Below are 12,031 nucleotides of genomic sequence, written 5' to 3'. Positions count from 1 at the left end.
GATAAAGGAATATTATACCAATAATTTGGTGTATGACTTGAGTCCGGGACACACCAAGTACCGAACAAATGCTTTCAGATTCAGTTTTGGCATTGCTTGTAAAAACACAATTTTTTGCCTGGAGGCCGGGAATAGATATCATACAAACAAGAGCAGGTCATTGTCTTCAATTTGACGTATGACACTTAAGCTGTGGAGTTGGCAAACTATTGATAGCCGCAACATGCGATATTTCTAATAATAAATATCGATACTATCGGTTATTTCTCGTCACCTATATTTCAAACGAAAATGAGAAGTGGCACTTAGGAGATCGATTTTTATAGAAGCAATATGAATGCACAGACATAATAAAACTAAATTCTATAAAGTCAGTTGGAAGTCATGAGAGAAATATTGTACAAAATAATTGAACAAATTTTAGCCTAATCGGATAAAAATTGCGCCCTCTATGGGTGCAATGTATCTTATACGATACATTCAGTGTCGGATCGCTTTTTATTTTAAAAATTGCCAAAAATTTAACTTTACCAATAGTATCGAAAAGAACAATATAAATCGATATTCAGACAAAAAAATAAAATATCGATAGTGCAATCGATATTTTGCCAGCTCTATTAAGATGCTGTTGGACGATAAGACATGTTACATGAGCTGTCACTTTCTGTCATATGAACTGTCACTTTCTTTCTGCCTTATGTACGTCGAATACGAATAGAACGCGCTGTAATCGGCATGTGTTCTCATATGTATTGTACTTTTTATTATAAACATGTATCTACTTACATGTGTGTTCGATGAAATAAAAGCTCGATTCAATCGTAAAAGTTGCATATTTATTTCAAAATCCATTGATCATATTAAATTTTTAATTGTTTTACAATTTATTTCCTTCAAATATGCTTTAAAATTGAATTTTCATTATAATAACACGGTTGTTTATGTGTGGAATATCGGAACGAAAAAAATCACAACATCATTGTTTACAAACATTTGACATTTAGATTTATTGCTAAATAAAAACAAAAATTAAAAATTGTACTCAGCTGTTCGCATGACCTCACCTTATGCATCCTCAGGCTGGTTCTAGCTGCGTTCGGGTACTTAAAAATTTGTGCAAATTTGCACAAATTTTTACTCAAACTCGTTCGCGTACTATATTTGCCAGCAGAAGAGAGCGCGAGAGAGAGCCAATTTTGAGAGTTCGAAAATAGAGAACCTGAAAATTTCTACTGGGTTTTTTTGTCAGCAGAAATTTGCTATTGTTTTCCTAAGCAAGCAAATAAAAAAAAAACAATCAAAACAAAAATAAACTCTTGTTCTGCAAATTTTTTAAAGACGGTAAAATAGTTCTTACTACCCCGCAAATTTTTAATGGAAAGGTACGCGAACTGATCTATGTGCGCAAACAATTGACTACAATTGTTTTCTCGCTAAGTGCACTATCTGTCAACGATTTTTTGTTGTGTGTGTGCATTATAGTTATGAACCACACACACAACTAACGAAATTCAGAGTTGTACTAATCACTGATTTTTAGGGATTGGTTTCTACCGGGTAAATTTCCAACGCTTTGGTATTTATCAAGGCGGATTTAGCAAGGTGGTCTTACGCGAACAGCTGTAAACAGCCGGCCAGGTTTGACGGTATTAAGATGTAAGATTTTTGTTTGCATTCTCTTTATTGTTGTCTTCTTTCTCCCATATTCTGCATATGATTTTTGGTTATTGTACAAATGAGACCACCTTTAATTGCTTCGCCATGGGCATTTACCCATTAAATACCTTTTTTTGTTATTTATACTTTTGCAGATATCTTGGATAAAAACATTTTCCAAACAATTTTAGATGATTTCGTATTCGTTGTATTTATACCTGACTTCCTGATCTCATAAAATAGGATTTTAGTTATATGTATATAGCCGCTATACAGACCGATCTCCAGACTAAAAGTCTTGAGGCAATAAATTGGTAATTTTTATCCGATGTCGATGAAATTTGGCGCAGTGTGTTCTGGTAGACCCCTACCCATTCCTGTCAAATGTGGTACAGATCGGACCATATTTGGATGTGGCTGCCATGTATACCGATCTCCCAATATTGCGTAATGAGCCTATAAAAGGAGTATTTTTCTTCCTATTTCGATAAAATTTGACACCGCGAGTTCCGGTTCCATTTTAAACCTTTTTGTTGAATATCGTCCAGATCGGACCATATTTGAATATAGCTCCCACTTAACATTGAACAGAGACTCTTTTTATTTATTTATTTTATTGCGTTAGAAATTTTGCAAGAATATAAATTTTTTCTGCGGCGGTTATCTCCTCCTAACGCTGGGCGACATTTCCCATGTATAAACTTCTCTCCTAAGAGGTGTCGAACTGCAGCACGACGTTCGGACTCGGCTATAAAAAGAAGGTCCCTTATCATTGAGCTTAAATTGAATCGGACAGGCGTTGATATGTTCCTTAATATTGGGTTGCCCAAAAAGTAATTGCGGATTTTTCATATAGTCGGCGTTGACAAATTTTTTTACAGCTTGTGACTCTGTAATTTCATTCTTTCTTCTGTCAGTTATCACCTGTTACTTTTAGCTTGCTTTAGAAAAAAAGTGTAAAAAAAGTATATTTGATTAAAGTTCATTCTAAGCTTTATTAAAAATGCATTTACTTTCTTTTAAAAAATCCGCAATTACTTTTTGGACAACCCAATAGAATGTGAATGGGCAAAGTTGCAATTAAAAGGATACTTCGAGAATTTATACCATCTACTTTGCCTTACCTTTATTTACTTTCAGGCTCATTTACACTGATTTTGTTATATCCTACACCATAGGACGGGGGTATACTAACTTCGCTATTCCTGTTGTAACACTTTGAAATATTGATCCAAGATCCCAAAAGTATACATATTCTTGGTCGTCATAACATTTTAAATCGATCTAGCAATGTCCGTCAGTCTGTCTGTGGAAAGCACTCTAACTTTCGAAGGAGTAAAGCTAGGCGGTTGAAATTTTGCACAAATATTCCTATTAGTGTAGGTCGGTTGGGATTCTTAAAGGGCCATATCGGTCCATATTAAGATATAGCTTCCATGTACCACGATCTCCAGATTTTACTTCTTAAGCTTCTAGGGGTCACAATTCCTATCCGATTTAGCGAACTTATGTATGGTTCAAATCGGCCCAAAACCTGATATAGCTCCCACATAAAACAACCTCTCAATTTGATTTCTTGAGCCTCTAGAGGGCGCAATTCGAAACAATTACAGGTGGTCTCATTTGTACAACAACCACAAATCATGTGGTGCAATCCGCCTTGGTTCTTTTATAGGGAATTTCAACAGTTCACATGTGCTTCGTTGTCAACTTGATCCAGGTGCATATTCTAAACCATAGTAACCGATTGTTTTGTCAGCGTCACTTACACATCAGCAAAAAACACCGGTTCCATTTAATTGTACATCCGGTTTCCAAGGGTAACCGTTTGTTTAAATTTGAATTAAACAACAACTTGTAAAGAAAACTTCAAGACCGGCGGTTACACATCATATTTTTGTGAAACAAAAACAATAACTCTAACCACATAAAAAATAAGTTGAAGAAAAAAATTAAATAATTATTGTCATCTGAAGAACTGATGGAGACAAAACGTTTGCAACCACGAGCCATATTTGGCATAAATGGCAAGGTGGAATTTGGATTGCATTTGCACCCCGATAAACGGCACATAGTATATCCATTGGGAACCAAAATTGCCATCGATGATACCACAACAAGCAAACAAGAATTTTTGGCTGGGCATACAAGCAATGTATCCTGTTTGGATCTAAGTCGAAGGTAGGTCATTGTAGGCTATGATTGTAAGTTCGATTTGAAAAGAAAATTCATTTTATTAGTGGACGCTATATGGCCTCGGGTCAAATAAATCACATGGGATTTCCAGGCTTTGTAATTTTATGGGATTTTGATAAGCGCAAGGAACTGACCAGACATAATTTGCATAAGGTTTGTATTACGGCGACTAGAAGCGCATTTAAAATGAAATAAACAGCCAACATTTGAAAACCAATTTTTTTATAGGTCCGTGTGCAATCTGTCTGTTTTACAGCCCATGACAAGTATTTGGTCTCTGTGGGGGGACGAGACGATGGTTCGGTGATTGTTTTTGATTTGCAAACATTGTAAGTGAAAGAACCTAGAAATAATAGCTGACCTTGTTTTAATATAAATTTTTCTTTTTTATATAGTGCTCCAATATGTAGATCAGTGGCTGCCAGGTCTATAAATGGAAATGCCACTGTAGTTCGAGCTTTACGCAACAACCCTTCATTCTTTTTATCGGCTGGAGATCGTAAGTTACTAAATATTATATTTTGACCAGATGTAGGCCCTCTCCGCAGTTACACCTATAGTTGTTGTAAACTCATAATTTAGTCTCGAATGTCTTTTATATTGGGTTGCCCAAAAAGTAATTGCGGATTTTTCAAGTTCATTCTAAGTTTTATTAAAAATGCAATAGTTCTTATCGGTACACAAATCCGCTTGGGGTGTTTGTGTTGATGTAAGATTCCATTAACTGGGACATTCCTCAAGGTTATTTGTCTCCAAATTTGAATAGATTCAATTGTGTAAGGGAGCAAAAACAAATTTTTCAAAGAGGGCCCGTGTCTCTTCATTTTTTTGGAAATTGGAGTAGCCAGTACCATTCAAATTTACAGGAGAGTAAACACATAATTTACTCACTTTTTTGGAAATTTTTGGAAGAAACTGCAAATATCTGTTGGCAAAAAACCTCCAACAAACCTGTGTCACACAGTGGGATGGAATCGATAAAAACTAATAACAAATCTGCCGTTTGCGAACGGGCCTAGATATTGCAATTTTCGCCATGACTATTCCATTATGGAACAGGGGCAAACTTCTCATATATCAATCAGTGTTGTCCGATAGTGCTTTTTATAGCCAAACCCAAACAGGGTGCCGCGGTGTGACACCTCTTTATGGGGAAGTTTTTACATGGCATAGTACTTCACAAATGCCCCAGCATCAGGAGAGGATAACCACCGCCGAAATTTTTTTATACCCTCCACCATAGAATGAAGTTATACTAATTTCGTCATTCTATTTGTACCACCTCGAAATAGGCGTCTAAGACCCTATAAAGTATATATATTCTTGATCGTCATGCCATTTTAAGTCGATCTAGCCATGTCTGTCCGTCTGTCTGTCGAAAGGACGGTAACTTTCGAAGGAGTAAAGCTAGCCGCTTGAAATTTTGGTTGGGATTGTAAATGGACCAAATTGGTCCATGTTTTGATATAGCTGCCATATAAACCGATCTTGGGTCTTGACTTCTTGAGCCTCTAGAGGGCGCAATTCTTGTCCGATTTTTCATTTTTCTGCAACTTGGCCCAAATCGGTCCAGAGTTGGATAGCCGCCATATAGAGCGATATCTTGATTTAAAGTCTTGATCCCATAAAAGGCGCATTTATAATCCGATTTCACTGAAATTTGACACAGTGACTTATGTTCGGCTTTTCGACATCCCTGTCGCATATGGTTCAGGTCGGTTTTTTTAGATATAGCTACTTAAAAGACCAATATTTTGTTATACACAATTGTACTTATTAGTATTTGGTCCAAATCGGAACATACTTCGATATAGCTGCTACGGGACATACGGTCTGCATTTTTCACCGGATTCTGACGAAAGGTGGTTTACATATGTACCTGAGGTGGTGGGTATTCCAAGTTCGCCCCGGCCGAACTTAACGCCTTTTTACTTGTTCTATCTGACTAAATAAATGTCTGCCTGGGTGTGGTTTTGGGGACAGGATGGTCCCTGAATATATGTCCTCAAAATGTGCATTTCAATTCCCAGTCTCATGTTGTGGCATCTGCTTTGTATGTCTTCTTAGAGATCGTTCCCCCCAGAAACTTTCCGCAAATATGGTTCACAGAGTAGTGATTTTGGACTTATATTCGGCCCGAAAAAGGAGTTGCTTAAGCTCTTGCACCAATTTTCGACTTCTCTGAGTTTTTTTTTTGAAATTTGAGGTAAGGCCATAAGGTGCACCAAGTTGCACTAGCATCTAGAGCACATATTTTTTATTCGATTTAGCTAGAACCATGGTGAAGTCCCTCACAACCACTACATGCTTCAAATCGTTGGACAATCTGGTGTGGCTCCCATTGAGTTTCGGATCTACCAATTTGAGTTCCGAAGCAAGCAAAGAGCGCAGTTCGTAATCAAAATTGTTGGGCATTTGTAAGAGACTTCTGCTCTGATTTTCACCGCTATATATTATGTATGCTGTTAATGAGTCTCATCTGGAGAACTAGGAGAACGCGATGCGGGGTTAACTATGTTCTGCCGAACTTTCCGCGATTTCACTTGTTCTTGTTTTTTTAATTGCAGGTCATCTTCGTATATGGAGTATAGAACGAGAAATGAATAAAGCCCATGTGCAGGATGTCTATGTTGGAAAACATCAAAGGCGTTACTCCAGCATTAGCATAGATCGGCGTGATGAATACGTTTATTTGGGAACCTATAGTGGAGATGTGGTCAAAATTGTGCTCAACTGTTGTGATACGGTGAATGTTACAAAATCGGGGCATTTTTCATCAATGGTTGGTGCCTTTGGAACTTACAATCCGCGTAAACCATATGGTAAAGATTGTAAACGTTATGTGAATGGTGTTCGAGTTGTTTACATTGTCGATGATGGACTGCTGTTGGTGGGGGCTGGTGATGGCACAATTGAGCTGGTAGAAGAGCGTAGGGATGTTAAGGAGGTGGCCTTTAAAACGTATCCCAGTCCCACGTGGCCCATGCTGCAGACGGTAATAAAAAATATTGACTTTTTTTCTGATTGATAATTGGAATTTTGATTTTATAATGCTGCAGTTGAAAAAAACCAAAGTCAATGGGGCTGTAACTTCTATGGTTCAGATATCAGCTATTGAATATTATATAGCCACCGAGGCCAATGAGGTTTATTTATTGAACATTAAATTGTTTACCCTGAAGCTATTGAAGACTTCCCACAAGGAGACAGTCAATAATATTGTTTTCCCTAAGTAAGTTTCTGGCAGTTTAAGGGGTATAGATATAGGAAATTAAGTTAACGTTATATTTGAGTTGCCTTTCAGAAATCTTTCATCAGTTTTTGCCACTGCTGGCTATGAAACCATACGCATTTGGTCCACTAAACGTTTGCAGGAGCTATTGCGCATTATGATCTATAATTTCCAATGTGCCGATTTAAAATTTACCAGCGATGGCAGCAGTTTGGTATCCGTCTGGAATGATGGTGTTATAAGGACATTTACACCAATAACTGGTAGATTGATGTATGCCATACCGAACGCTCACAACAAAGGTAGGACATGGATCAAAATTCTTCCAAAGAATTTTAAACCTTTATTTTGGTTTTTTCATCCATCCCTTTACTAAGGTTGTAGTGCTTTGGCTGTTTCATCTAGCGGCCGTATAATTGTCACCGGTGGCATTGAGGGTCAAGTCAGAGTATGGAAGATCGAACCCTATCGGCAAAGTTTGCTAGGAATTTTAAAGGATCATTCGGGTCCCATAACATCTTTGGACTTTAACAATATGGATACGGAGGTTATTTCGGCCAGCAGTGATGGTTCATGTGTCATATGGGATGTCAAGTGAGAACATTTGTCTCAAATTTATATATAATTTTCTTAAAAGTTTCTTTTTATTTCAGGCGTTTAACCCGAAAAAATGTTATAACTGCTAACACTCAATTTATGACTGCTAAATATTTTCCCACTGGTGTTCAAATTCTTACCTGCGGCACTGATGGTCGCATTAGCTATTGGGCTGTCTATAATGGAAGTTTAATACGTGAAATTCAAGGTTCTTTAAAGTCATCGGTCAATCACATAGATATAAATGGATCTGGTGATTATTTTGTATCGGTAGGCAGTGATCAATTGGTGAAGGTAAGGATAAAAGAGACAAGTAATAACAGGATAGGTTCGGCAGAGCCGAATATTATTTTCCCTCGATTTTCATCGAATTTTGTATGAAAACTCGATTTGCGTTGAATTTTTTAAGAAAAATCGATTTTCATCGAATTTTCTATGAAAACTCCATTTTCATCGAATTTTTTTGAAAACACGATTTTCATCGACTTTTCTATGAAAGCTCGATTTTTATCGACTTTTCTGTGAAAACTCTATTTTTTCGATATTCTATGAAATCTCGGTTTACATCATGACATTATTACCAGGTAGTGTACCGTTAATAGCTGAGTAAAATTTTTTCTCGCGAAGTACACTGTCTGTCAATGAGTTTTGGTTGTGTGTGTTTATTATAGTTAAGAACGATAACATACACAAACATCGAAAAATGGGGCGAACTAGTAACAGATAGTGCACTCAATATTTTGTTGTTGGGCAACTGCTACTACCTGTAAATGAATATATCTTGGTTTATATCGAGTTTTCATAGAATATCGAAAAAAATCGAGTTTTCACAGAATAGTCGATAAAAACCGAGCTTTCATAGAAAATTCGATGAAAATCGAGTTTTCATAGAAAACTCGATAAAAATCGATTTTTCATGGTAAATTCGATGAAAATCGAGTTTTCATAGAAAATTTGGTGAAAACCGAGTTTTCACAGAAATGTCGAAGAAAATCGAGTCTTAATAGAAAATTTGATGAAGATTTATTTTATTGAATTTTTAATGAAAACGTGATTTTCATGGAGTTTTCTATGATTTCATTGAATCTTATATATAAAAATCAATTTGTGTTTGTTTGTGTGTGAGCGGTCCCTCCCCCTTACCCTAATTTTCAGAAACCCCAGATCTCGTATATATATATATATATATATATATAGAGCAATCACGGCAATATGGGATTCAAATGAAAGGTATTTAAGATTAGGAAACTTATCTTTAATGAAAGGTATTTACGAGTAGAATACTAATTTGATATCCAAATGTGGGCTCAAGTTTCTGGGGGTCTACCCCTTCTCCCCAAACATGACTTATTTACAGACCATGGCAATATGGGGCTTAAATAAAAGCAATTTGAGTGTAAAATACGAATCTGATATCCCCAAAAACATCGCCCAAAGAGGGCAAATTTACTACCATAGCAATATGGGGCTCAAATCAAAGGTCTTTGGGAGTATAGCACAAATTTGATATCAAAATTCGGGACAAAGTGTATATGGAGCCACCCAACCCCCATATAGGAAGTATTTGCTGACATGTTGATCCCTTAAGGCAATATGGGGCTCAAATAAGAGGTACTTTAGAGTAAAACACGAATATGGTATATACTTTAGAGGCCAAGTCACTGAAAATGTATTTTTTGAAATTAACCATGAACTGCATTTTTATGGAATTATCTATGAAAACCCAGTTTTCATCGAAATTCAAAGAAAACTCGATTTTTATAATATTGTTTGCAATGCCTCGTTTTCTTTGAAATGAGATGATGTATCCATTAAAATGTTTTTTTTTTTTTCATTGTTTCTTCCTCAGCTTTGGGAATATAATCGTGGCGTAGTTGTGGCTCAGGGTAACGAACATGCAGCAGCCGTCAAAAGTGTGGCCTTCAGTCCTTGTGGCAGATTCTTCGTAACAGGTTGTTCCGATGGCTGTATCATTATTTGGGATATCCCAGGCGTATGTCAAAAGTATCTTTCTAAGAGAGCTATGCTAAATTTGTCTTTCTTAATTCCAGGATATTTCATCGGGAGCATTCAGTGCCCTACCGGACATCAATGATTTAAAAATATCCTCGCCTAAATCCAAATCCGCTAATATGGAGGAAAGAGCCAGCGCCCGCAGTAATCATAGTCAACGTAGAGAAAATATTGATGGACTTGTGGCAAATACACCGAAAAATAATGTCAATGTCATAGAGTGCCCTCCGGTAGATTTACAAAAGAAACCCGAATTAGCGGCAAGTGCAAAGATGGATGTCAAGAAGTGTTAAAAAGTTGGCAGCGCATTTATTTTATAAAACCAACATACATTTACAAAAAATGGCATATATTATTGAAAAATATATCACGACTCAGTATTACAACAATTTTGTAAATTTTTTTAGACGAGTGAGAAGATTTTTTCACAATGGCCTAACTTCCTCTTTTCATTCTTCATTTCTTATAAGCTGTAACTTATTTGCTTCACTTCTATGTCTTAATTGTCGTTTGAGCAACTCTTCTTTGGCATGTTGATCCCTTAAGGCTTTTCGCATTTCTTTTTCAATATCCCATTTATTAAGCCGTTTTACATGCTGTTCTTCCTCGGGTATGAAATTATTGGGGCCATGGAAGAAGCTTTTGCGTCCTTCTCCCCAAGCAAAACGCTTCAGACGTTTGTACATATATTCATAGGGCACAAAGAATTGTTCTTTTTCTTCCTCCTCATGCTGCGTCAAGATATAATTGGAATAGACCAGGATAATGTAAATATGATAGTATGCGAAAAGGTTCACTATTAGCCTTTGGCTTTTTGTAGATGTCACATTTGTTCACTATAAACGTTGAGTTGCATTCGGAGATAGGCTTTTTGAAGCTGTGATCACTCTTTTTATTACCAGGAGCCCCAGTAGATCCAGCGTTGTTGGTGGACGTTTTATTCACTAATTGCAGATTAATTTTATTGAAAAATGCATCCGTTAATTTAGTTTGATTCTCCAGTTTCCTTTGGGCGATCTTTATTGGCTCTGAAGTTATTGCGGCGTTTGAACAACATCTTAAAATGTAGCACTGGGCATTTGCTATTAAGAATTTGAAATTTAACATTTTGAATTTTTGTGGGTTTTTTTTGACAAATAAATCGAAACGTGGGATTTGAAAATTTCTAGCACCAAGCTCTGCAATTGTGTAAAAGATATAAAATATGCTTTATTTTAAAAACAATTTTAAGGTATTGTTTCAAAATTATTTTAGCCAATTAAAACAAGTAAAAAGAAATTAAATTCGGCCGGGCCGAACTTTGGATACCCACCACCTCGGGTAAACCCCCTTTCGTCACAATCCGGTGAAAATTTGATAACGTATGCACCCAAATTCGGCAGGGACATTGAGAGGTCTAATAAATATAAGTCACTTTTGAATTTTGTATTTTAAATTTCAGCGAAATTGGGTAATAAATAAAGCTTTTATGGGCTTCAGACCCTTTATCGGCAGATCGGTCTATATGACAGCTATTTCTAAATACAGTCCGATCTCTATCATATTTAGTTGGGATGGCGGGTGGCCTAAAACTAAAATCGGCTAAAAAATAAAGCTTTTATGGGCTTCAGACTTTTAATCGGGAGATCGGTCTATATGACAGCTATATCTAAATATAGTTCGATCTGAACCATATTTAGGTCAGATTTCGGGAAGATTTAAATAAACGACTGTCGGTTATTTAAAAAACCGAAATCGGATAATAAATAAAGATTTTGCCATTTTGTCCTTCTCTTTCAATAAATTTTCTAAAAGGCTGTATCGCGGAGATAGTGTCCACCGTAATCTTGAATCGGACAGCAGAGGTTTTGCATGTCCGCGTATGACGCTGAACACCTGGGTTCGAATTCTGGCACGAACATCAGAAACAATTTTTCAGCGGTGGTTAATCCCCTCCTAATGCTAGCAACATTTGTGAGGTATTTTGTCATGTAAAAACTTCTCCCCAAAGGGGTGTCGCTCTGCGGCACGCCGTTCAGACTCGGCTATAAAAAGGAGGTCCCTATTTATTGAGCTTTATCTTGAATCGGACAGCACTCAGTGATATGAAAGAAGTTTACTCGTGTTCCTTAATGGAATGTTCATGGCAAAATTTCCAATATCGCGGAGTTAGTTTTAAGTAAATTTTTGCCAAAGGGTGGCTGACATAAAATCGTAGTTACACTTTGAAGCTGAGTTCAAGGAAAGGCGTTTGGAAGACGAGTATCATATCGCCAAAGGACGGGGGTTCGGGGAAGAAAAACCATCGGTTCATAACCTGATGTAGCTCTTAAGGCTCTATTAAACGGTATGTCAAAT

The 12,031-nt window shown here is 36.7% G+C and overlaps 1 protein-coding gene across 1 annotated transcript; it reads left to right on the top strand.

Annotated features, from left to right (window-relative positions):
- The first annotated feature begins 3,352 nt into the window (after positions 1–3,352).
- Positions 3,353–10,083, top strand: LOC106092310 (cilia- and flagella-associated protein 52). Its single transcript, XM_013259134.2, has 11 exons — positions 3,353–3,837; positions 3,897–4,005; positions 4,081–4,181; positions 4,248–4,351; positions 6,420–6,847; positions 6,912–7,084; positions 7,157–7,386; positions 7,462–7,678; positions 7,738–7,975; positions 9,531–9,674; positions 9,733–10,083. The coding sequence occupies exons 1-11, from the start codon at positions 3,638–3,640 to the stop codon at positions 9,985–9,987; spliced, it is 2,199 nt and encodes a 732-aa protein (XP_013114588.2). The 5' UTR covers positions 3,353–3,637; the 3' UTR covers positions 9,988–10,083.
- Positions 10,084–12,031: the final 1,948 nt, after the last annotated feature.

The sequence above is a fragment of the Stomoxys calcitrans genome, chromosome 1 (genome assembly GCF_963082655.1).
Source record: "Stomoxys calcitrans chromosome 1, idStoCalc2.1, whole genome shotgun sequence".
Classification (NCBI taxonomy): Eukaryota; Metazoa; Arthropoda; class Insecta; order Diptera; family Muscidae; genus Stomoxys; species Stomoxys calcitrans.
Note: the sequence above shows the minus strand (reverse complement) of the source record. Positions and strands in the feature narration are given on the sequence as shown.